The sequence below is a fragment of the Castanea sativa genome, chromosome 5, assembly GCF_040712315.1.
Source record: "Castanea sativa cultivar Marrone di Chiusa Pesio chromosome 5, ASM4071231v1".
Classification (NCBI taxonomy): domain Eukaryota; kingdom Viridiplantae; phylum Streptophyta; class Magnoliopsida; order Fagales; family Fagaceae; genus Castanea; species Castanea sativa.
The window spans coordinates 51,300,763-51,328,551 of NC_134017.1; the positions used below are offsets into that span (position 1 = coordinate 51,300,763).

At 36.0% G+C, this 27,789-nt stretch overlaps 1 protein-coding gene and 1 pseudogene across 1 annotated transcript; one reads left to right on the forward strand and one right to left on the reverse strand.

The window, feature by feature from the left end:
• Positions 1-11,289: 11,289 nt before the first annotated feature.
• Positions 11,290-14,108, forward strand: LOC142633975 (bidirectional sugar transporter SWEET2a-like). Its single transcript, XM_075808241.1, has 6 exons — positions 11,290-11,478; positions 12,194-12,230; positions 12,326-12,542; positions 12,653-12,811; positions 12,900-13,019; positions 13,485-14,108. Exons 1-6 carry the CDS (start codon positions 11,418-11,420, stop codon positions 13,593-13,595), a joined length of 705 nt encoding a protein of 234 aa, XP_075664356.1. The 5' UTR covers positions 11,290-11,417; the 3' UTR covers positions 13,596-14,108.
• Positions 14,109-16,706: 2,598 nt separating this feature from the next.
• On the reverse strand, positions 16,707-19,188 carry LOC142633265 (cell division cycle protein 48 homolog pseudogene; annotated as a pseudogene).
• Positions 19,189-27,789: the final 8,601 nt, after the last annotated feature.

The window sequence follows — 27,789 nt, forward strand, 5'->3', positions numbered from 1 at the left end:
TTCGAATCGCAACTTGGAAAGACTATTGAGGTGTATGTGGATGGTATGGTAGTGAAGAGTAAGGCAGTACATATGCATGTGAAAGATTTGGACGACACCTTTCAAACACTTAGGAAGTACAAGTTGCGCCTTAATGCCTCAAAGTGCTCTTTTGGGGTGGGCTTCAGAAAGTTCCTAGGCTACATGGTGACTCATAGAGGAATAGAGGTGAATTCGGCGCAGGTTAGAGCCATTCAGGGCTTGCAACCACCTCGGAATCTAAAGGAAATTCAAAAATTGACCGGGATGACTGCTGCTCTCAGCAGATTTATCTCTTGGTCCGCTGATACGTGTAGACCTTTTTTCCAACTGTTAAATAAATGGAAAGGATTCCAATGGTCCAAGGAGTGCGCTTTAGCTTTCCAACAACTTAAGGAATATCTTTCCCGGCCACCCATTATGTCTCTGCCGGAGGCTGATGAAATCCTGTTTGCATACCTAGCTGTAACTATCCATGCGGTCAGTTTAGTTCTGATAAGGGATGACAGTGGGGTACAAAGACCAGTTTATTATGTCAGCAAATCTTTGAATGAAGCTGAGGTGCGTTATTTGCCTTTGGAGAAGGCAATTCTGGCTATAGTCCATGCCACACGAAAGCTTCCTTACTATTTCCAGTCCTATATCGTCGTGGTTTTGACTCAACTGCCTCTCAAGTCAATATTTGCGAAGTGCTGACTACTTAGGGAGGGTAGCCAAGTGGGGAACTATCCTGAGAGCTTTCGATATCAAGTATATGCCTCGCACCTCGGTGAAGGGCCAAGTTCTCGCTGACTTGGTGGCAGAATTTGCTGAACCATCATTAGAAGAAAATGCGAAGGAATCGCACATGGAGGAAAAATCAGTCGGCATGATCACGGGTAAAGGACCTCCGATTTGGAAAGCGTATGTTGATGGGGCAGCAAACCAGAAGGGGTCTGGCGTTGGACTTGTTTTGGTATCCCCTGAGGGAATTACCTTCAAGAAATCGTTGAGATTGGCGTTCTCGGCCACAAATAACGAGGCCGAGTACGAAGCTGTCTTGGTCGGTATGAATATGGTACGGAGAATGGGGGGAAAGGCAGTTCATATGTCCTCGGATTCTCAATTAGTTGTGGGCCAAGTGGTGGGGACCATGGAGGCTAGGGATCCAAGAATGCAAGAGTACCTGACCTAGGTCAAATGTTTACAATCCAAGTTCGATTCTTTCGTCCTTTCGCATGTTTCTAGAAATGGAAACACGCATGCGGACTTGTTGGCCACTTTGGCGACGTCCTCGGCTTAGTGTTTGCCTAGGATTATCCTCGTCGAAGACTTACTGAAACCAACTTTAACCACCACAAAGGCCGCCCATATCCATCTGATAAGGCTTGGACCTAGCTGGATTGACCCCGTGATTTTTTTTCTCAAAAGCGATGTTCTGCCCGAGGAGAAGTCCGAAGCAGATAAAATTCGTCGAAAAGCGCCTCGGTTTTGGTTGTCCGAGAATCAGAAGTTGTATAAACACTCCTTTTCTAGACCATACCTATTGTGTGTACATCCTGAAGCGACGAAAGCACTTTTGGAAGAATTGCACGAGGGAATTTGTGGGAGCCATACTGGGGGGAGATTCTTAGCCCATAGGGCTCTAACTCAGGGATATTGGTGGCCCAATATGCAGAGGGAAGCTCAAGACTACGCAAGAAAGTGTGACCAATGCCAAAGTTTTGCTCCCAATATTCATTAGCATGGGGGAGTCATTAATCCTTTGTCTAGTCCTTGGCCATTCGCTCAATGGGGACTGGATATAGTTGGGCTTTTTTCGAGGGCTGTAGGAAACAAAAGGTGGCTGCTTGTAGGAACTGATTACTTCACCAAGTGGGTCGAAGCTGAGCCTTTATCAAATATTAGGGATGTCGACTCCAAGAAATTTATCTGGAAGAATATTATCACTAGATTTGGGGTACCCCACACACTTATTTCAAATAATGGCGTACAATTTGATAGTAAAGCTTTCAGAAAATATTGTAATGACTTGGGCATCACAAATAGAGACTCCACCCCAGCTTATCCTCGGGGAAATGGGCAGGCCGAGGCCATTAACAAAGTTATAGTCAGTGGACTTAAGAAGAGGCTGGATGATACGAAAGGTAGATGGGTAGAGGAGTTGCCACATGTTCTGTGGACATATCGGACTACGCCGCGAAGATCCACTGGAGAAACACCATTCTCCATGACTTACGGGGCCGAGGCGGTGATACCTTTAGAATCTGGGTTTCCCACATTAAGGACGAGTTCCTTCAGCTCGGGGAATAATGATGGCCTCCTGGGAAAAAGCCTGGATCTGGTCGAGGAACGACGAGAGGCCGCCATGGTCCAAATGGCTTATTATTAGCAGAAGCTTAAATGATGATATGATGCTCATGTGAAGCTGAGGCCACTAGCGCTTGGGGATTTGGTGTTGAGGAAAGTCGTGGGTACTGCCAAAAATCCAGCATGGGGAAAACTAGCACCAAATTGGGAAGGACCATGTCGAATCATCTCCATAGCGGGCATAGGGTCATTTCGCTTAGCTGATCTAGATGAAAAAATTGTACAACGTCCCTGGAATGTAAACAACCTACGAAGGTATTATTATTAATAAAAAGTATTTTTGTCGTTCGTTGTTCAACTTATCAGTTGCAGTTTGGTTTATCTATTGCTGCTCATAAGTAACAAATAGAAACTTGGACATGCATGGTCCTCAGACCACATGCCTTGTGGAAATTGATATCCTATTATTTGTTAAACAGAACCTTAGTTATGTCGGGTCCTCAGACCTTCTACTTTGGAAAAATTAACATTTCAATTTACTACTTCTAAGTATCAAACAGAAACTTGGATATGCATGGTCCTCGAACCACATGCTTTGTAAAAATTGATATCCTATTGTTTGTTAGACAGAAACTTAGTTATGTCGGGTCCTCGGACCCTCTACTTTGGGAATATGACCAGAAACCATACCACGTTAGTGTTGATTTGTTGATGAGCCACAGTAAGTTTGATGGATTGCTTTATACCCCAAACTAAATCCTAAGTTAGATTTTTGATTGTGTATTGTTGTGTTACATGTATTATGCTCTTAGGGCATGATTTACAAGTATACGCTAAGTGTATGTACTTTTGTTTAAAGTTACGGCTAATTGAAATTTTGGAGGTGGAGTTAGTTGTTCCATTCATTCATTTTTTGCGCTAAAAAGAGGCAAATGAGTATTTTTTGTATTAAAGATTGGAAGTCAGATGAAGATCAAACTAGACAAAGTTTCTCATTAATTTCTTTTAAAATGTACATTCGAAGCAAAAGCCTTAATATAAAATTTGTTACGTAAGAAAGGGGGAAGAAGTCCTAACTAGCCTAAGCCTTAAGCCTTAGAAGGGGGGTCCTGCTCGAAAATGCTGGCAGCCTCTATTGGTTTGCGGTCCGCCTCTATTCGTTTCAGCTCTGCTTCGAATAAGGTCTGGACTTGTTTCCTTTTATCTCTTGCCACCGGTGGAGGGACATTGGGCTCGGCATTTTGGCTCGTAGGCTTCTTGGCACCATCGCCATGTTCCTTCTCTTTGTTAGAACCCTCAGGTTCTTTAGGAGTTAGAATGGGCTCTGGAATCATGGATGGGAGCGTGGAAGACGCCGTCTTGGGGGCAGGTGCGACAGGAGGAAGTTCTTCGAGCACCTAGATGTCTTGGGGGAGCCAAATGTTTTCAGGTTTCCTCAACTCGGAGGTTGTGGGAATCCCTGCCACATTTAAAGCTTCCGCCCACATTTGTTGACAATATTCCTGGCATAGCTCGGCAAACTCCTCAGTCAGTTGGTTTTCTGTCGCCTCTACCCCTTCCTTGTAAGCGGTCTTCTTCGCGGCCTCCATGGTGTTCTTGAAGGTACGAGCCTCTTCCCTCATCCTAGCAAGCTCCTTCTTCAGGTCGGAGTTTTCTTGCTGAGCTTTGGATAAGTCTTCGTCCTATTGACGCAGAAGCTTGCATTGCCCCTCCACCTAGGTCCTTATTGTCTTTAGGCTGGCCTCGGCACCGTCCCTCTCCCTCTTCAGCTCTGCCAATTGTGTGGTTAGGTTTTCGTTCTACGCAAGAGCTTGGCCTAGGGACTTCTCGGTCTCCTGCCTAACCTCCAGTTCAATTGCAGCTTTCTTCCGAGAGTTCTCCACCCACTTCTCGGCAGCGAAGACTTCTAGAATGGCCTGTGGTGAAATATTAAAATGGATGCACTATTAGTAGAGCAACTTTAAAGTACATAAGAATGGTTTTTTCGTTAAAGTGTAATGAAAGCAGTAAAGTGAGGATAAGACCGAGACACTTACCAAAGCCAAGTCCCTTTTTAGCGAGAGAAATAGATGCGGTTGGTTCATCTTGTCCAGGGCGTCCATGTCCTTGGGCAGAAGAAGAGGACGTTCCAAAGCCTCGGCCAGGTGGTGAGCGTGACCTTGCTGGAACGCCCTAATGCTGGATTGGCAAGAGATTGGTGCCCTGTCCGGTTTCAGTTCGGGAGACCAGTTCCTGGTTCTCCCCACTTTCCACTGAAGAGGCACATCCCTTGCCTTTGCCAGTTTTCTGTTGTTGTTGTTGTTGTTTTAACTTCTTCTTCCTCTTCTTCTTAGGCTCCGGAATGGGAAGCTTAGGATCTGAGGGAGGGGGTGGTGGCAAGGACGGAGGGACCTGGGACCTGGGACCCACCCGCTTCCCTGTTAGAGACTTTTGAGCCCCTCTTTGTCATCAGCTTCTGTAGAGTGGTCATGTCGTCTTCTTCGGAGCTAAAGTCAAGCTGTGCTATTATTAGACCTTGTATGCCCGAAGTTTCGGCGGGCGTGTGCTCTTCGTTCGAGAGGATGACGAGTGGATCCTCTCTAGGTCTCTCAGCTTCCTCGAGTCGAAACTAGTCGATCTCCTCATCCATCGATTGTTGCGAGGACGTTGGCTCTTCTCGGACGGCGGTTGTCTGGGAATGTGCCGAAAGAGGAATCGCTGCGATAGGGCGAGAGTATAGTATGATGGAGGGGTCGTCTGGGAGTTCGCGGTCAGAAAGGAAGCCTAGTCGAGACACGTCTATCCTTCTGCGTCGTTTGTCTCCCGCGGTGATCGCATTGTCAATCTCTTGAAAATCCTCTAATAAAAGATCGAATCCTAGTATCAGGTAGGCTGCTCTCACTTGTAGGTCTTCACTGACAAAGACTTCTGAGCGAAGGACGCGATTCAAGTCTGCGACGTTGCAAAGGCTTAGACGCGGATGTACGTGTTGTTTATCTGTGAAAAGAAACATCCAAGGAGACGAGCATGGTTAGATTAGCGATAAATATCAAGGAACAAGCAATAATATGCAATAAAATTAAAAATGGTAAAAGTAATGGGATTGAGTCATTGGTTAGGAAATCTAACTCCTATGGAGTCACACCTGGCTCTCCCCATTCGACTGGGCAGTGAGGACCGTCAAACCAGTTTCCCGAGGCGATGAGATAGTCGTCTTTCATGCCTATGTTGGACTTGGGAAGACAGGATATTAGTCTAATGATGCTAGACCTGGATTTAAGGTAGTATCCTACACTTTTAAGTTTATGGCACTCGTACATATAGACAACGTTGTGCCATGTGAGGTTCAGACCCATTTGCTGGTTTAAAGCATTGACACAGCCTAAGACCCTAAATACGTTTGGTGTGCACTGATCTGGGCATAACCTATGGTTTCGTAGGTATTCGCTGGTTACGTTTTTCATGGGGAGGGTCATCCTACCTTCTAGGAAGGCGATTATGGGAATGATAACTTCTCCCTCTTTCCTAGCGTCACCTATGGCTTCTACTGGGCAATATTTCAAGCTACGTTGTGAGGAATCTGATATTTGGCCCTAAAACCCTCCATACCGGCGTCGGTATCTACTAAACACTTAAATCTACCTATTTGGAGGGAATGAAAATGAAAGTTTAAAGAGGGAAAGGGATCTAGATGGTGGCCGATGATAGAAGCCGAGAAGGAATGAGTAAAGAAAATTGAGAACTTACGGGAATTGATTAGGCGATTCTTCACGAGCTTCTTGAGAGGAAAGATAATGATTAGCACTTAGATGTGATTGATTTCTGAAAGAATGGATGGAGATACGGATTCCCAGGCGTTTTGACGTGTGGGAGGCAGCCTCGAATCAAAATTATCCCGCCCAATTTTGTAGAGCAAACTTGGGCCGTTGGATGCGTATCTCACCGTTGAACGTGGGGGAAAAGATGTAACTTGCAGTCATAAATGCGAGCGTTCCGGGTTTTGAAGCGTCAAAGACGGTTTAAGAGAACAAAAGGACCTCTACACGTGTGGCGGTTTGCGAAGTGTGTGCAGGGTGCGCTGTTTGGTTCAAAACTCTATTTCTCTCCTCGGATGGGAGGGAAAAATAAAGTTTTGAGGGGCTATTGTGGGGGGTTAAAAGTGCTTGAATATACGTTTGGACTTTGGGCCTGATTAGTTGGTACAAATCTGTTCAATCAAGGTCTCTAGGCCCACAGGTCAGTCCGCACCATAGTGGTCCGAGAAGTTGTCCGAGGAGGAGTATCTCCTCGGACAGGCCCAACAAAGGCCCTGGGACTTGATAAACGGTTTAGAGGCAGAATTCTAGAAGATCTGTTGGGTAAATGTGTGATCCAAGCACCCTTTAGAAGCAGGAACGTGTGAGAAATATTTGAGAAAAAAGCTGCTACCACCGCATTAAAGGTCCTGCATCTACCTCCCTGGCCGCATTAATGGAGAAATGACCACTGAACAGTAAAATTCAGCCTTCCAGCTATTATTTGAAGACTTTAAGAAGGTAGTGGATGGGACAAGTATCTGGGAGGAAGATTTGTGTTACACGTGGACGAAACATGGAAGAAGAAGAAGGATATAAGAAGACGAGAGAGGAAAGAAGAGGGGGATCTTCTTTTTTAAAAAAACTAAAAATTGTACTCTTTTGCTTAGAGAAAGAAAGGCTATACAAATTGTCCTCGGCTTACGTCCGAAGAGGGTTTTCCTGTCACATTCATCTATCACTTGCATAGACTGCAGCATTCTAGCCTGTTGATCAACTTCTAACATCTCATACCTAGGTTTTAAACCCATACTCTACAAATTTCATTGTATAAGGCTCTTTGGGCCTGAGCCCATCACTTGTTTTTGGGTCCGGGTACAAATTGTGCACTTACAAATATGTCAACCATTAACTTTACAGATCTAATTGGACCGATCTGACCCGGTTCATGCTTATATATTAAACCAATTATCCTTTTAAATAGAATGCACGTGATCATGATTTAGATTTTGTACAATTATTGCAAAGCGCTACAATGTGTTCGTGAGATGTAAAAATTAAAAAGGGGAAAAAAAGAAAAAACTAAAAGCTTAAAAAATCATATGATTTAAGGGATGAGATTAGAAGTGAATTTTTAATTTTTAATCTCAACTATTGATTCACTATTGGACAATAACCCTAGCTAAATATATTGTAGAAGCACACAAAAACAATTCCAAGGACTTGGACTTAAGAACTTTACATTGGACAGCAAAAGGGTTTGGAGAGAGAGAGGAGTGGGCTAACTCAGTTTAACTAAGTATGGTGTAAGGAGAAGTGATTTAGATAAAAAAAAAGGAAAGAATCACAAGTCCAAGCCCATTTAATAAATGACCACAAGTGCAAACCTGGGTCTACCCATAGCTATTAAGCCCACTTGACCCATGACACTCCAAATCCACACACAGTTAAGCCCAAATCAAATCCAAGTTCCACAAGCCTATTTCAAGTTTTCAACAAAACCCAATTGCTCTTATTTACATAAATGCCACTCCTCTTCTTAAATTACACTTTTTACCAGCCAACTTTCAACCATTACACTTGACTCCTTTGAGTTTTGATTATTACCCAAATGCCTCTACAACTTACCTCTAAAACTTTTCCAATTAGCAAAATTCCCCTAGAAATTTATAAAACTAATCAAAATTTCCAAAATTTAGAAAATTAATTTACTTGAATGCCCTTATAACTTAACTGAATTACTCAAATACTCCCAAAATTTTTCCCAATTTTGAATTACTCAATTGAATTGCTTCGATTTAATATTGATTAGTCTGCTCCGATGTGTTGCTTTTAGAAAATTTTCTTTAATTATTTTAGTTCAATTTAAATTTTTGTTTAAGTTTTAAACATATTTTATTAGGTTTGGATCACTCAGTTTAAATTTTTAATACAATTGGCTTTGGTAGTATGTTTCTTGCTTGTAATTTTCTAATCTTATGCCCATTTGAGACCAAATTTATTCTTAAATTTCAAGTTTCATAGTTTGTAATAAGGGAATTAAAAGCAACCCAAATCACCATTAATGCAATTAACACAATTACGTTTTGGGTTTTAGTTAGCTTAATTGGTAAAATTTTGATTGTTGAATAAGAGATTTGGAGTTCAATCCTCACCTGCATAAAAAATTGATTGATGTCTTAGTTTGATGATAAAGAGTATCATCAAGAGTGGATGTTATAGATTAAAACACTCTCTCAAAAACACACACACATACACATACACACACAATTAAGCTATCATTTTCTTTCTTATATGGAAAATCAATTTTAGATTTAGTTTTTAACGGCATTCCGCCAATGTTCATTAAAATAATAATATAAAATTGTGGTTGGGTCTTGTTGGGTTGAACTGACTTGTGCATTTTATATATATATATATATATATATATATATATATATATATATATATATATATATATATTTTAAGAGAAAGATGAATAGAAAACAAGTGTCAATCAACTTTGTGGGTTGAGAAACTACTATAAAAATTTTTTTGAGAACAATTTCTAAAAAAAAAAACTAGAAAGTGGTTTCTGAAATTTATTTTCTAAAGGTACGGACCAGATAGACCTGATGTAGTTGGTATTGCATCCAAGTATTACCCTTTTTTTTTTTTTTTGACAGGCCCATTTTGTTAAACAATATTGTTCTCAATCTATTAAGTATTTTTCTAGCCCTATCGAATTATCCAAAAAAAAAAAAATTACAATTAGTATCACCTTTATCGAATATAGTACAATGTACATGGTATGGTATATATATAGATTAAAATTATGGCCATCAGGACAAAAGAAAGAGCTGTGCGCAACAGGACAAAAGAAAGTGCTGTCCAACCATCATATATCTCTTTCTATTAAAAAATATATATGTTTTTCTTCATCTATTTTTTTTTTATAATAACAAATATGTTAAAATACAGCATATTATTTAAATAAGTTCTGCGTTTTTTATATGGAATTATTATTTAAATTATCTGAGAGCGATGGCTATTATGTCTCTGCATCATGTGCTGAACGAAAATGACTAAAGATATTTATATTGGACTGAACAAGAGAAAAAAGAAGTTGTACACACCATCCACAACCGTTTGTCCTCTAGCTAGAAATTGTGGGACTCCGGCTAGAAGCAACCAATAAGCGAGTTATTTTGTTGATTTACAGGATAAGATATAAGCTCAACACATAGAATTTGTAAAATAATACTGTATTCTTTTAATAATAATTATTTAAATTAGTTTTGTTTTGAAATTGTTTGGGAATCAAACTTTTATTTTAACTAAATAATAATCATATTTTGAAAACATAACTTCATTTAAAATCGTAATAACTAGAGTAAAATTTTGATTTAAAAAAAATTACAATGTCAGGTATAGAAATTGTGTTTTGAAAATAGATTTTTTTTTATTATAAAAAAGAGGTTAGATTCCCAAATAACTTCAAAATATAACCTATTTAAGTTATTATTATTAAAACAATATTATTTCCAAATTAACCAATAATCAAGACCCATGAATTTTCTTGATTTCCTACTTATAACTATTTGATTTCATTTAATTTTTCATATTCAAAATTTTTTAATTGTTTAACATTCACATTGGGTCTTCTAAATGCCAAATATTGGTATGTTTTAGCATCAAAGCTCCAAAAACTCCCATTACTCGGACTTGTATACCCAAAAAAATTTACAATTGTGCTACAGTACTATCGCAAATTTATGATGGTACTGTAGCATAATTGTAGCACTAAATAATAATTTTTTAGTGTGTAGTAAGAGAAATAGAGATTAGAGAGAGAAGTGAGAAATATTTTTATATTATTTTTATTTTACTTTATATTATTTTAATGTGTAGTATAGTAAAATAAAAGTTGGGATGTTAAGTGTATTATAAAATTGTATAGTATAAATGATAAAGTAGTTTTTGAGATGGTAAAATAATTTTTTTTGTAGAAACCGGATGTGAATGATATATGTCAGGATTTTAGCATCAAAATTATAAAAGTGTGCATTATCCGGTATTGTAATTGTAAAAAAAATTATTAATGATTTCAACAAAATTTCTTTCTCCTACTTTTTGGATTATATATTTTATTGTATAGATATATATTATTTTAATGTGTTGTATAGAAAAATAAAAGTTAGGATATTAAGTGTGTTGTAAAATGACATGGTATAATTAATCAAGTAAGTTTTTAGATGATAAAATAGAATTTAAAAAAAAAACTAAATGCAAATGTTCTTATAATTCCATAATTACAACTGGGAAGAGAAAATTTAAACATCATAAATATACTAGGAGGTGTCATATAACTAGTTGAACTGCAATGACTTTTGGTAAATCAGATTTATGAAATATCAAATGGTAAAAGCTCCCTCAATCATACAAGTAGCTTTCTTTTCTTTTTTTTCATTCAAGTACATGACCCTTTTTTCCCTAGCTCAAAACATGTCTTTGCTTGACTAAAAAAACACAATAAATAATGTACACATTGATTGCATGAATATATTTAGAAGAGATGTTACAACTTACATGTTATAGCCCAAAAGAAAGAAATTTATTGAAGTAAATTAGTAGATAAATTAGAGATTCGTGTAGAAGTATACTATTGCACTAGTAAATTATTAATTAGAAGACAAAAGACGAAGGTCCGGTGACCAAGACTTCAGAGATTCCCAATATTCGCATAATCTTAAACCCACATGATAAACACTAGTGAGTAGACATTCACAAGTCCACATCATTCTCAATTCTCAAATGTATTATTATTTTATGGTGGGTAACCAGCAGCTAGCTACAAAAGCCTCCACTTGCAATCTATTCTATGTACACCACAATTGTTAATGCAACTTTTGACCATTAAATTATATTAGGAGTCATTCTATAGAAAAAAAAAAAAGTAATAAAGTATATATATATGACACAAACAATTGTACAAAGTACAAACCACGATGTATAATTATTATAAAATTTTGGTATAGAGGAATTGATGTACAAAGGTACACAGGACAGGAGTCTAGGAGAGAGAGTTTTGGTGTGAAGTGATCAGTGAAGTTGAATATCTATCATTCAGAGTCACAGATGTTTCCAACTGGGTTGTCTTCTGTCTATTCAGTTTGTGGTGATGCAGCTGGTATTGCTGGTATACTTCTTCTTCCTCTTCTTCTTCTTCTTCTTCCTGCCACTCTATCTGCTTCTAGCTTCTTTATACTTCTGTGATATGCTTGAAATGAAGTTTTAACTTGTTTATAAGATATAGATGAAGCAAACTTATAATTGCTTTTCTGAAAAAACTCTACTATGTTTATGGCCTGAGATTTTGACTTCTAAGACTTCTTTATCAGTATGTTTATTTTCTTGCTTCTTGTTTCCATTTAATGAATTTGCCAAATAGTTTCATTTTTTATCATAAATATGCATGCATGGAAGAGAACGGTGAAAACCTCTACTGCAGTGTTCTATCCTTAAGGATAAGTGTTATTTGGGTTAAGATCATAGAAGGCTAATATGCTATATTTGTGACCCCTAAGAGCATAATTTCCAATTGAATTTGAATTGGTTCATTGAGTTGATTGTATGAGTCCATTGAAATGAAAAGGGGAAGAAATCACACAGTTCATCCTATCTTTAGTAGTTAATGGAAGTGGCTTCCAACTGTTATGTAATGGGATTGTTAATTGTGAGAATTCTGTACTGCTATGCACAGAATAAATCCATCCAACATCCTTGGTGGTACTCATCTCTATGCATCCTAAAAGATCTCTTAGTCTTCACTAGAAAATTTGAATTCATCTTCTTATTACTTGTTTAGGTCAACTATGTTTCTTAGAAATTCTAAAACCCATTTGTCATTGCAGGAAACCTCTTTGCTTTTGCGCTGTTTGTGTCACCCATGTAAGTAGTTTGAAAAATTTACTCTGAAGAAAATAAAAATGAAGGGATTTCCAGAGTCTAGAATCACTAATGAACTTGATTGCTATGTTTTTCAGACCCACATTTAAGAGAATCATCAGAAACCAATCAACAGAACAATTTTCAGGGCTGCCTTATATATACGCCTTCTTCAGCTGCTTGATCTGCCTTTGGTATGGCATGCCTGTAGTGTCACCTGACATTATATTGGTTGCTACAGTCAATTCAATTGGGGCGGTTTTCCAATTAATCTACATAATCATCTTTATTACATATGCAGACCAAGCTAAAAAGGTAACCATTACCCCATAATTCACCTGCACCTCTCTTCTTAGCAGTGAAATTGCATGCCTTTTATGTAATTCAGTATGATTATCTAATTGTCTGTTAAATGTCTCTTGCAGGTGAAGATGTCAGGATTGCTCATAGCGGTTTCTGCCCTATTTTTGACCGTAGTATTTATAAGCATGACATTTTTTGACTCTCATGAGAGGCAAACTTTTGTTGGATATTTGAGTGTTTTTTCACTCATTTCCATGTTTGCTTCACCATTGTTTATCATTGTAAGTTCTTGTGTGACAATTTAATGCATTTGGATTATAGATGGGAAAGTTCCTTCTCCCTCATATGGTTTCAAATATTTTATGCCAGAAATTGGTGATTAAGACGAGCAGCGTTGAGTTCATGCCGTTTTACCTTTCCCTCTCAACCTTCTTAATGAGTCTATCATTTTCCACATATGGAGTGTTCAAGTATGATCCTTTCATTTATGTAAGTATTGTTCTTCCTGCAGAACCAGGAATCTTTTTCATTTTTCTGATCTTGTCCTCGTATGCCTTCCAAACAATAGAAAGACAAGGAAAATAAGAACCTTAAGTAATTTATAGTCAGATCCTTCTCGTTCTCATTAGTTAAATACTGTTGCATAATGTTTTGAGTGTTACTCTTAATGCTGGAGCATTGTCCTTTACTTAGGACCCACTTTTTTTTTTCTTAGTGTTTGACTACACCTATATATATTATTTTGTTGGGGGGGGGGGGGGGGGGATTCCCTTATTATATACTATTGATGGAATTATACCCATAGTACAGCTCAGTTTATGTTCTCCAGTGCTTTGCAAGATTCATTAACTGAATCAATGACCCCACAATACAAACATAACCCCCCCCCCCCCACCCCCAAAGTTTTTTGTAAGTGATCATTTATGTTTCTTAATATCTATTTTTTGGGTGCAGGTACCGAATGGAATTGGAACAATTTTGGGGCTTGTTCAATTGGTGTTATACACCTATTATAGCAATACAATTGGAGAAGACCAAGAACCTCTAACAAATGCACATGCTTGAATGGATCCACTGGTGGAATATGGTGAAGCTTCACACCAAATGTCTTCTTCTAGCTATCTAGTGAAAAATTGGTGACGAGATTTATAAAATTAGAACAAAATTGTTAATACCATGTAAACTTCAACATTGAAAACTACGGATGAAATGGTAAGAAGAAAATGGAAGACAGATAAGGTATGGACCACTGAATTTTCAAGTACTAAAGAGTTCTCTCCTTCCTGTATGTCAGAAATTAGTAATTGAGCATCTGATACTCAATGTGCAGCTCCTTGTGCTGCTTAAAGCAGCGTAGACAAAGTCTTTTACAAAACAATGGCCTGGCTTGATTGGTGTATTGTCACACACGGCAACTCAATAAACTCAATAATGCTTCATGTATTATGTTGAACTGTCACGTTTACCATGTTAAATTCATGTATATCGTTGTGGCATATTAGGGGTGTATATACCAAACCTTGAGTATTGATGAATTTTAACATTTATAATGATTTTTATAAGCCTGCTTTGATGCCACATTTATTTGTCGATAATTCCTCCAAAATTATAGAAACCCTAAGTGTGCGTTTGGCATGAATGAAATTTGTCAACTTATTTTACTATTCATAGGCCTCATTGCACTTTTTGATACTATTCATGGATCTCACTGTACTATTTTAGCTAATTTTTACCTTTATTTATAGTATTTTTAGCAAAAAGTTTTCAGTTTCAATAAAATAAGCGAATCTCAAACAAACCCTAAATCACATTATTTTGTTGCATGATCTCTCATGATCTTGGCAAGTAGGACTGTGCAAGATATAATCACTTAATCTATGACTGCAAGATTTGCAGAAACAAAGACTTTGCACCTTCATATTTGTACAGGATAAAAGCTTGCATTAATAATTCGTCAGAAGGTGAGCACGAGCCTTATAAGAGGTTGAGAACCAATGGCATGTGGTAAAGTAAAGGATAAAAGCATAATCACTATTTTACAGAATTGGAAGGGTTAGAACCACTAACTGTTATTCTAATTTGGTTAGATTGGTGAGAGCAACTAGCAACCTGCCAAAGAGATTATTAGCACTAAGGATGGGTTTGGATCGGGCTGAAACGCAGTGCGTTTACATTTCAGCCCCTTTTATTTTATTTTTGCTGGACGTGCACATGTCACTGTTCATTGGCCATGAATAGTGATTTTAGGCCAATGAACAGTGATTTTAGGCCAATAAACAATGATTTTAGGCGTAAATGGTGTTTTTTACTCATTAAAAAAATTATTTTGCTACAGTATTTTTCAATTTTCAGCTGTATCCAAACGGACCCTAAGAATGTTGTAGTCATCAAATGAAAAGTTCAGACCAATTTAACTTAGTTTTTAATGAATAAGCAAACCATTGAAAATTTAATGATGAATTATCAAACAGGTTGCTCTCTATTCTCCTCAAAATATAATATTCTTTAATGTTAAAGTTTTGCTAAATCAAATCAAATTACAATGCAATTTGCAATTTGCTAACCTTGGACACTAATTGAGAACTAAGTTATAGATATTCTAACTTTGTAGATGCCCATTCAGGTGGAATTGCCCCAGAAAGGTAGTTTTGAGTGAGATCGCCTCAAGCAAGAGGGAAGTGTGCTATTAAATTTGAACCTCAAATCAAATTTCACATGCTAATAAGTAAAACAGATAATTCGTTACTCTTTTAATATATTCTTTAAGGTTTAGCTTAGCCATGGATGATGGAAGCACACCATCAAGATCCTGCCTTCAAGAAAGTTATAATAAATGGATAATTTATGGTAAAAGATTGAATGTGTTTTGATTATTTGGAATCCCACCAGTATTTTTTAAGCCATAATCTACTAGAATATGAATCATATTCCAATATATCGATTCCATACATGACAAACATGAGCAGCCTATGAGTGAACATGACAATTTTGCACCCAATCTCCTTTGCATTCTAAAAACATGATGAAGTTTTATGAGGCATGCATAATACATTTTTGATCTCCAAGAATAAGATGACAAATGGTTTTATGTGGCAGACTATCTAGAGCACTAATAAATCTTAATAGAACCTTTGCCACAGCATAGTTCACACAATATTCTCTTGCCAATCTACATCAAAGTACCATTTCATGACCTGCCTCATTATTAGCTCCCTTCTAAGCCATCTCTCGGTGCCTAACCTTGTCTCTTCTGATATGTAATTTTCAGTTCGATGCATAAATTTTTGAACTGCTTACATCCTATGGACTGTCGTGTTTCATTATATAGATCACTCTTCCAAGAGTAGCTATCAGGGAATCGGTCCAGTGCGAAGCCTATTATATGTCATGTTCCTGTGCAGTCATCTTAGTAAACACTCTTTTAAAAATTTTACAATTCTTTTTCATACAAACACAGAGATATAAAATAAATAAAAATACTGCAGAAACTACTATCAATAAAGCCTGAGATTTTCAATTGCAAGCGACATTATGGGGACAATCTATCCAATGAATAAATAAGGCTGAGAAAACAATGAACTGGAAAGTGACGTGATCTTGCTGCGTTGCACGAAAGGACACAAAGACTCTTCTATAGTCTACACCATTGGGAAGTGCAAATATGGTTAGATACCTCTTTCGCTTTGTTGCCATACGTTATTTAGTTGATTAATGGCTATTCAAATTCAGTGGAAAACCACCCCAATCAAATTGACTGTAGCACCCAATATTGTACGGCATAAAAGGCACATTAGGTTAGTAAGGCTAGGGTGGTGAAAACCGTTCTATAGGAGCTAATATATCAGCTAATACTTTAGGATTTTTCTATAAACTAATCCCTTAATGTGGCTCTGGAAAACAGAAAACGCAAATATATGAAACACAGAATTTGCTTATAGCAAACACTTCGATCAGGTCTGTTTAGACATATAATGCAGTAAGAGTAAATAATAAAAATTTCCAAGACCAGGGAAAATAAGTTTTTCTAAAGATAAAATATTGCATCATACTGAATCACCTGTCGCAGTAACTAGTTAAACAATTACAATCGCTACAATTTTGAGCCATAGCAAATACATTAAAGCTATAAACCATTATAGAAAAAACTAAATTTAAAATCCTATAATACCTCTCCTACTACATAGAACTGTATGATCCTGATTATCTTGATATCAAAGAAATACAAAGAAAATAAAACATTATTAAGCAACTAATCATATAAGTCAGCATCCTCAATCCCATCAGCTGAAGATGCAAATAGATTTGAATCATGGGGAGTTCTTCCTGCCTCAGGAAACTTAAAATCTGACCCAAAACCCCTTGATTGCTGCAAATTTTGACCAAAAGCTCGATATTTGAGGATGTCAGCATCACTCACACTCCTCCTAGCAAACTTCAAGGACTCCTCAAAGTGAGCTGCCTTAATCTCAGCCACTTCATTCGCTGATTCCTCTTCCATAGCGTCAATTTCCCTCTTTTCCCTCTCAATATCCTTCTGAATGTCCTCTCTAATGGCATATTTGCAAGCCCTCTGGCATATTTCTGTGATATCAGCACCACTAAAGCCTCCAGTAAGCTTAGCAAGAGCTGTAAGGTCAACATCTTTTGACACAGGTGATTTCCTAAGACAAGCTTTGAAAATCTGAAGCCGTGAACTCTCATCTGGAAGAGGAATATAGATCAATTGATCCAGACGACCAGGTCTTAGAAGTGCTGGGTCGATTATATCAGGCCTATTAGTAGCTCCAATGACAAAGATAGTTTTCTTGGATGATAATCCATCCATTTCAGTTAAGAGCTGGTTCAAAACTCTATCAGCAGCACCACCTGCATCTCCAATTCCATTTCCTCTCTGAATAGCAATGGAGTCAAGTTCATCGAAAAACAGGACACAAGGTGCAGACTGACGAGCCTTGTCAAAAACATCCCTAACATTGGCCTCACTCTCTCCAAACCACATTGTGAGTAACTCAGGACCCTTGATGCTAATAAAATTAGCCTGACATTCATTAGCAATAGCCTTGGCCAAAAGGGTTTTCCCACAACCAGGAGGTCCATAGAAGAGAACTCCTCTAGATGGTGACATTCCAAACTTCTCAAACTTTTCAGGATGCTCCACTGGATATTGAACGGTCTCTTGAAGCTCCCTCTTGACAATCTCAAGTCCACCAATGTCTTTCCAACTAACATTGGGCACTTCCACAATAGTTTCACGCAAAGCAGAGGCAGTGCTAGTTCCAAGAGCACCAATAAAGTGATCATTGGTGACAGCCATGGAGTTGAGAACCTCAACATCGATGGTTTCATCTTCCATGTCAATCACGTCCATTTTTTCTCTAATACATTGCAGTGCAGCTTCAGTACAAAGAGCTGCAAGATCCGCACCCACATGTCCATGAGTTTCCTTGGCTACTCTTTCCAAATTCACATCTTCAGAGAGTTTCATCTTCTTGGTATGGATCTGAAGAACCTCAAGACGCCCAACTTCATCCGGAACACCAATATCAATCTCTTTATCAAACCTCCCAAACCTTCTTAATGCTGGGTCAATACTATTAGGCCTATTGGTAGCTCCAATAACAATAACATGTTCCCGGGAATTCACACCATCCATTAATGTCAAAAGCTGTGAAACAATCCTCCTCTCTATCTCTCCACCGGTCTTATCACGCTTGGGTGCAATAGAGTCAATCTCATCAATAAATATAATCGAAGGAGCATTCTTCTCTGCTTCAGCAAAAGCTTTCCTCAAATTACTCTCACTCTCACCAGCCATCTTACTCATAATCTCGGGCCCATTAATACAGAAAAAGAAAGCCCCAGTTTCATTAGCAATAGCTTTTGCAATGAGTGTCTTGCCAGTACCAGGAGGTCCATAGAGCAGAATTCCCTTGGGAGGCTTCACTCCAGTAGTCTTGAAAAGTTGTGGATGCCTTAAAGGCAATTCCACCAACTCACGAATCTGAGCAAGTTGCTTCTTAACACCGCCAATATCATCATAACCAATCTCGTCCAATCTTTCCTCATCTTCTCTCCTCAAAGCCTCTCCTTCACAGCAAACTTCAGTGTCGGGTGCAACAATGCAATACTCTCCAGGATCAGTCTCCATAACCTTGAACTCTACGCTCCTCATTCCACCTCTCACAACAAAAAGATCTCCTTTCCTCACAGGCCTATACGTGTCCATAAAGTAAGGCTTCAAATACGCATCAAAAAGACTCCCAGTAAGACCTTCAATGGTATCATCAAGAGGAAGAACATGAACTTTGTTACCATACTTTACATCATTGCATTGATGCAACGAGACCACATCACCAAGCCTGACTCTGAGGTTAGACCGCACCACCTTGTTCATGAAAACCTTGGACTTGTCACAAGCCTCATCCCCGAGAACAACGCAAACCGTGTCCCGTCTCTTCTTACCCTTGATCAAGACAGCATCACCATGAAAGAAGTTGAGAGTGTTCATGGTATCAGGGTGTAGTAAGACGACAGAGTTGTCGTCGTGGTTCATGGATTCGTCCACGACCAACCTATTGGGAGCTTTCTTGTTGCTGATGGGCTCGGAGTCCCTTTTTCTTTTGAGGGAATGCATGGATGTTGATGCTTGATCGGCCATGCTCAGAAAACAGAGAAAGGACTAACTAGAAGAAACTATGGAGAGAGAGAAAAAAGAGAAGAACAAGAGTACTATAGACTAGGTGTGGGGGGGGGTATTTATAAGAACAGCTTCTCATGGTTTTTCTTAGTGAACAAGTTTCTCATCCTAATCAAAATCGAAGTCGAATTCATGCTATTCCTAACAAGTTTCGGAGTTTCTCATGGTTAACCAACCAAGTCCTGTGTGGATTCGGAATTCGAAATATTTTCTCAAGTCGGTGGTTCCTGAGTGGATTTTTTTTTTTTTTTTTGAATTTATAGATTAGCTGATTAGGTCCCATAAATTTGATCTCTCTTAAAAATTGGTGAATTTTTATTTTTTCAACTGAAGTGCAAAATTTTATGAAATTAATTCAATTTTAAGCATTTGTCAAACTCCATTATTTTGGGTAGTTATGGAGAAGAGAAAATTAAACTATATTTTCTCTTTCAAGTAGACCTTGTTCATAAATCAAATTTGAAAGCTATTAAACAAAGAAGCTAGAGAAAGAAAGCTCTGTTTAGGGAGAGTTTTTTTTTTTTTTTTTTTGCTTATAGTGAGAAAAGTTATTGCCAAAAAATATCAAAATCGATCACCTAAGTAAAATACAAAATTTTATTAATATTTCCATTTTTCTCTTTTCCAAGATTACTTATAAACTAAAATGGCTTCATAAGTTTAGGACTTTAATTGACAAAATTAAAATTTTGAAACTTAATCTATGTACGGTTGGAAATTCATGTTCACAGTTTGTGTTCATGCTGTGTCGAGGTATGAGTATTTGAGTACATAGCTCAATCTTAACCTGCCCTTTTTAATAATCATGTCAGACTCCCTCAACCCCAAAACAACCCATTAATTAACATAAATGATTATTTTGACCCCCATAAATTTTTTAATCGAGTCAACCTTAACTCGGCAAAATTGATAAGTGCCAGCATTAGGAACCAAATTTGTAATTTACCCTAAGGGTACGTTTAGTACACTGAATGGAGATTACGACAGAATTGTAATCTGTATTACTAGTAAAAAAGTGTGTCACCACCACACACCCTTGGTGCGATGGTCACTCTACAAGTATAAGGGCTTGTGGGTTGTGGGGGGTAAGGGTTAGGGTTCAAGTCTCCAGGAGGGAGCTTCACACACATATACACTTAGATTAGGCTAGAGTAGAATTCTATCTTGTATAAAAATAAAAATAAAAAGAAAAAAAAAGAAAAAAAGTGTGTTGTAATGTAATAACTAATAACTAAACTTATTCATTAGTTTGGTTATGAGTTATAACCTGAAATGAAACTTAACCTTTATTTTAAGAAATATCTTACTCATACAATTATATCTCCTTAAAAATTGTTGTTTTTAAATTTAAGAGAGATATGTGTTATTTGTTTATAATTTTTATTTTTATAATTGTTAGATGTATATGGAAAGTTTGTTTATTTGGAATAATATTAAATTTTGAAATTATTGCAATTACTAAAGAATAGCTAATACAACATTCTAAAGAGAAATAGTTATTCTTCATTTTGAAGAATATCTATTCATAAGAAATGACTATTTCTTGTAATAAAAACGTAACCAAACTAAAGAATAACTAAACCATAGGAATAACTATTATATTACAGCACCTATTACAGTCTACCTAACATGCCCTAAAAGTTTAGTTGTGCTATGTGAGTTGTAAGTACACAATTTATACCCTGACCCAACCGCGTGATGAGTCCAGGTTCAAAAAGCCTTATACATTCAAATTTGTAGAGCTTGGGCTTGAAATTTAGGTTTTATGGATATTGGATAATAAATATGGTAGACTAAATTGCCATTATCTACACAATAAATGGATAAAATAACAAAAACCCTCCTCGGACGTAAGCCGAGGATGACTTATATTTCTTTTCCTTCTCTCAACAATATATTAAAATTGAAGGTGATGTGTACAGTGTTTCTTTCTTTCTTTTCTTTTTTCTTTTTTCTTTTTCCTTCTTTTCCTAGAATGCCTATCTTTTCCCTTTATATCATCCTCCTTCTTCCCTCCATCTTCCACGTATGGATCAAATCAATGATCCAGATACTTGTCTCATCCACCGCCCTCTGGAAGTCTTCAAACAACAGCTGTAAGGCTGATCTATACTACTCAAATGTCATTTCTCCATTAATACGGCCAGAAGGGTAGGTGCGGAGTTTTTAATGCGGTGGTAGCAGCTTTTTCATGATATTTCTCATTCGTTCTTCCTTTCTATAGCTGTGTGAAACATATCTTCACCCCACAGACCTTCCAGAATTCTCTTCCAAACACCATGACGTGTAATACAATCTTCACTTGACTTGGCCGAGGAGATGCCCCTCCTCGGACAACCCCATCAACCTTTCTAGTAAGAGCTTGCTTGTGGACTTCAAGGCTCTACTCGGACAAATTAATACCTCTAAATTAGGCCCAAGGCCCAAAAGCGTATTTTGACCATTCTGCCCCCACATGAGTCAATACAAATATTATAAGTTGTCATAATTTCACCAAAGGATTAATTATAAGAACATTAAAATTATTATCATAGTTTACTTTAAGTGAAACTCAATCACTAATTAAGAAAAAAAATTAAAACTCAATTATTAAAGTATATACAATATTTAAAAGGATTTTCATTAGTTTTTTTTTTTTATATAGAAAAATTACTCATTTAAACTTTAAGGTACAATATGTAGGAGGTTTTGTGAAAATAAGACCATTTCAAAAAATTTGGACCTTTTTCCCCTATTACAAACTAAATGATGAAATAGGGAACAATTAATAAATCACTTAAAAGAGTTAACGGGTTTAGTTGGCTTGGAAAAGTTTCTTATCATCAAATAATTAAGAGATATGGGGTTTGAGCTTTGCGCACATTAAAAATCACTTAATGTTTTTGCCTAATGATAAAGAGCAATCATTATGGAGTGGACGTAATAGATTGAAATTCCATTGTATCTATAAAAATAAATAAATCACTTAAGTCATTACCAATTTTCAAAATAAAAATTGATTGTTGAAATTGGTCTTACTAAGATCAATTTCAAGATTTGAATTACTGTGATTGAAATCTTAGCTCCGATTTAAAGAACTTAAATTTTCTGTAGATGCAACATATTTCAGCCTTTTCCCATCCCATGCATCATCTCAGATTAAGCCGAAACATAGCTCTAACACAAATTTTCTGTAGATACTGTCCATGTATTCCTAGGTTAAACGAATCAAGGATGGATACTAAGACTTTCGACCATTTAAACTCTCATTTCTTTGTCTTCTTCTACTCGCTTTATGCTTCTCGAGTTCTTCATACTCACCAGTCATCACTTCTTGTTGTAGCATTTTAAATATTACATGGTTAATTAAAATATTTTAATGAATAATATTAACAAATTAGCAAATTTAATGTAAAAATATGAGAGTTAATGTGGTTAATGAATAGTTAGTGTTATCAAATTTAGAATCTCACATTGATAAGGAGAGAGATTCATAATTTATTTATAAGTTTTTTTTTTTTTAATTGTATCTACACCAAAAATTCTTATTCTTCAGATGATTTTAATTATACAAAAAACACATTTAAGCATGAAAACAATTATTTCTGAAAAAAATAAGATATAAGATGACACTGTCAATAACATTATTGATTCATATAATTCAATAAATCGTATAACTAATCAGAATGTAAAAATAAAAAATTTAGGAAATGAACATTGGTTTATAGATTTCATGTTTAGAAAAAAATCACATAAAATACCAACAATACAATTACAGATTTCTTTTTAAAAAATAAGGGTAAAATATCACTTTCGTCTCTAAACTATTACACAATTTTATTTTTAGTGCCTAAACTTTTAAAAGTTTTTATTCATCCCTAAACTTTGCAAAACATTTTATTTTTGTCCTTCCATCTATATGTGTTACTTTATGTCCTAGCCTCCTAGGTGGAGTGCTAATATGATATCTAACTCGGATTCAATAATTTTATTTAAAAAATAATAGACACATAATTGAAAGGATAAAATTTCCCCTCAATGAGACCAAAATCTCCAGCCCTCAAATACTCCAATAAAAAAAATCCTTACCATTTTTTTTTTTTTTTGCCTAAAGTGTTTAAATGTTGAAAATTGTCATTAGCCTCCATCGTGTGCAAAGTTACAAAGTGCTCGCCATGTGCAAATACTATACGGCAAGCCAACTTTAGATTATTAAAGTCACTTAAACACCACGCGTTGACGCGGTTCCTCAATGTCTGGCGGAATTTTCAACAATAAGCACTAAGGAGTAAAAGGACCACTAAATCGGTTTTCAATAATTTTTAAACACAAAGAACGACCCTTGTCCCTTTCGATAACACAACAACCCCAATAAACCCATACCCATGCACTATTTCATCTTATTGACCGGTTGGGGTCGCCGGTTTGGACCCACCAGTTGAAGCTGTTGCTAAGGGAGTGAGGGGTTTTGGACGTTGGGGTTTCACGAATGGGTGCTGAGGGTTATGTAGTGAAGGGTGGTATTTTTTGTGCTTTTAAAAAATGGTTTCCGCGTGGACAAATCATTGTGAGCCATGTGTCCATTTTTTAAAATAAAATAATTAAGTCCAAGTCAAATATCACATTAATACTCCAGTAAGCCACGTAAGGCATAAACTACTAGACATAAACGGAAGGACGAAAAATAAAACATTTTACAAATTTTAGGGACAAAAAATAAATTTTTAAAGTTCAGGGACTAAAAGTTAATAGTTTAGGGACGAAGATAATATTTTATCCAAAACATTATACATGAATTGACAATGTAAAGTAAATTTTTTATAAAACCTTATACAATGTGCATCTGTTATGTAACTAAAAGTAAATATATATATATATATATATATATATTTTTTGGTGTGTGAAGACTATTTCACTATTCAATTTTAATTATATTATTGATTAAGTTGTTCATTTCACAAGCATGATACTAGTTAATTATAGAGAAACAAAATTAAGATAAAGATAAAGAAAACTCAAGGAAAAAAAATAATTTTATTACTATTCTTTTCTTCTTTTTCCTTTTTCGGTTGTATTTTGCTTAAGCTTGAAGCTCTACACACAAAAAAAGGTGCATGGGTGGTAAAATTTTTGATACGCTGAAGTCTAAACACTAAGTTTATTCATATGTGTGACTCTTTCCGGTATTAACTTAGAAAATCACATATACGCCAAATATGTATGTAAGTTGTAGGCGTAACTGAATTTTAACTTATAACGAAATATATGCAATTAGAGTATGACTTAATCAATTGTTTTATGCTGCTAAAAGCTCAAAAGAACATCCATGGCATGCCTCATCACAAGCTCTAATGGTAGCACTAGACAAGAAACACAATTTCAAAGCCTAGGAACCATTTTAACATATTGCTAGTCATTGTATTGCAACATTTCTGAAGGTTACAAACACATTAAAGGACCATTCTTACTGTTCAAATCATGCCCACACACGGGAAAGCCAATTAGGTCAACTTGGATCGAATTCTAATATCTCTTAGTAGCACAAAATGGACATGACTTCATCATGCAGGGACGGAGCTATGTTTGGACCAGGGGGCGCCATTGAGGGCAATGGCCACCCTTGGCCCAACAAGAAAAAATAGCACTTGTATTATACATAAATTTGAATTTGGCGCATGAAAAATTAAAAATTTGGTCCCCAAAATGTCTTTTAAAACTATGAAAAAACTCAAAGAACCACACAAATAAACCCAAACAACATAAAATTAGCCCAAAGCTTGATTTTTTAAAAATAAAAATAAAAACTACATTTGTACGTCAGTCTCACACTCTCACTACTCCCACCATAATCCCCAACAAAATTTCAAGGAAAAAAAAAAAACTAAAATACCCATGAGAGGGTTTCAATTGAATAGAGAAAGTCTATAAGAGGCCACATCACCACTATTAGAAGAGAGTGTTTGAGTAAATTGTGGCCTCACTAGATCTGCTAAAGGAAGTCAAGGTGGAACTTAAACCTGAGGTGAAAGATCCTTTAAAAGTAAGTTTGGTTGATATATATATATATATATATATATATAAAATATGTTTTGGGGTTATGCAAATTTTGATTGGGTTGGATATTGATTTTGAGTTCTTTAAGTGTGTGTGGTGATGATCTTGTTTGAATGTTTAAAGTTCGTGCCTTTTTTGGGGGTTGTGGCAAAAGAAGGAAAAAAACTGTGTAACTTTTTCTTTTGTAGTTTTTTTTATAGAAAACTATTGGTAGTGATAAAATGGATCAGTGACAGTGTTGTTTTTTATTGAGTCATTGACATGGTTTTGTTGTTTTGTCTTTTAGTTTGTCTTTTTTTTTTTTTTATAAATAGTTTGACATCTTTATAATTATATTAAAGAAACAACAAAGTATTATTAGGTAAATAATAAATATTAGCAAAAATCTTACTAACAAATTAGTATTTTGATTAAAAAAAAGTATTTTAGTTATGATTTTTTTTAACCCCCCCTCCCTTGATAGTCTGGCTCCGTCCCTGTCATCATGTATCTTTTATTCTATTCTCAAAACTATTTTGAAAGAAATCGAATACATAAACAAGATTGGTATGCCTTTCACATTGCCAACACCACCTCTATGTCGTTGCTTGTGGTGGTGCTCACTACTAGAGCAAGACACAAAATCCACGACCTAAAAACCATGGCAAACGAAACCAAAAGGCATGATATACAAGGAGAATTGTTTCTTTACTTTCATCTTGGCATTTGTTACACAAAGGGATTGTTACACTTCCTTTTGCAACCCACACCCATGCAATGCATCGTGTATAAACATTACATGGGGTATTACCGTATTAGTCCTATTAAATAGGACCAAATTGGCCAGTCGGGTCATGTCCACTAACGAGTAACGAGTGACCCGATTGGCTAAACTTGATCAAATTTTAATTTCTACTAATCACGCATAACGGGTACCCTCAACGACTTACCTTTCATGTCATTATCCTCTATGTTCATACTATTAATAGGTTATGCGACCATTAAGCAAACCTATAGACAAAATTTAGGAACACTATACCAAATTTTATTGAAAGAACAACATAGCAACATCCCTTAAGTTTCTTGTTATGCCCCGACTCACTTGACCACATCAAGTTTTTTTAAGCATCTCTAATCTCTCTACAATCCAATAACTCAAACCAACACCTAATTTACACTAAAATGATATACCCATAGTTATATTGCAACATCCAAGAAATTACATAACTTGCTATTAGTGAGTACAAACATAACATGGATGTGTTACCTAATAATTTTTCCTTTGTCATCATACAACTTAGTTTTGGGTCCATTTGAGATCCACTTATTTTACTAAAATTGAAAACTTTTTGTTGAAAGTACTGTAAATAAAAGTAAAAGTTAATTGAAATAACATAGTGAGGCCTATTAATAGTATCAAAAAATGCAGTGAGGCTTGTGAATAGTAGCAAAAATAAGTTGAATAGTAAAATAAGTTGGCAAAAATAATCTTTGCCAAATGGACACTTCGTCTTATCACTTCCTTATCAATGCCCTTTAGCCAATATCGTCCATGGTGATAGGAAACACAGTAAAGTAGCAAATACGGAAACCTTGTTGCAACCCAACGGCACTTCAAGAATCCTTTTTCTTGATATTAATGCGAGGGGATAGTCTTTACTCAGTAATTCTCAAGGTTGTTGAGGTATTAACTTTGACTTGGATATGAGTTTTAGCTTTACTCAAATAATAAATTCTTTTATCATTAAATAAGAGATTTGAAATTCAATTCTAGCCTACACCAGAAACCAATTGGCGTTTTGGCCTAAGAATAATGCCATAGGTTTGAAATGCTATTATATTTATATATAAAAAAAAACAAATAAGAAAGAAAAAAAAACTTTGACATTTGGATGACACATTTTTGCTTGTTTATTTTAACATTATTATCATCATCACTATCATTATTATTATTATTATTTTAAATTTTTCGTGCAATACAATATTGAATTATTAAATTGGTAAGTAACTATGTGAGGTAGTAATATTGAAATTACTTTATAATTAGTGGATAACAAAAAAAATTACAACTTCCTTGTATAAATTCTTAGATGGCACTATGGTTTGTGATAAAGGTCAATATTAATTGCAAAGTAAAAGATAAAAACAATAATGAAGCAAAAGGTTAAAACAAGGGAAGAAGCATCATTATTTAAATTTAGAAAGTAAATTCTTCTAAAAAAAAAAAGAAAGTAATTTGATAATGACTTCAATAATGTTAACAATGAAATATAAAAAGAAATGATATGTTTATAAATACCATCATCCAATTAAAGGCCTACTTTTTATTTAGTCATGCATGACAACCCAAACTCCTAGCAGACTTTTTATTGGTTAGACATGACAGCAAGCAAAGTTTTGTGGTATGGTGTAATGGCAACCTGTGATCCTCGCTGATAATACCGACTGAAGTTTATTATTTCTTTCGTTCATGCATTCAAGCGCACCATCAAAGAGTCAAACACTAAATACATAAATTGTATGCATGTTATTGAATATTTTGGTACTAGG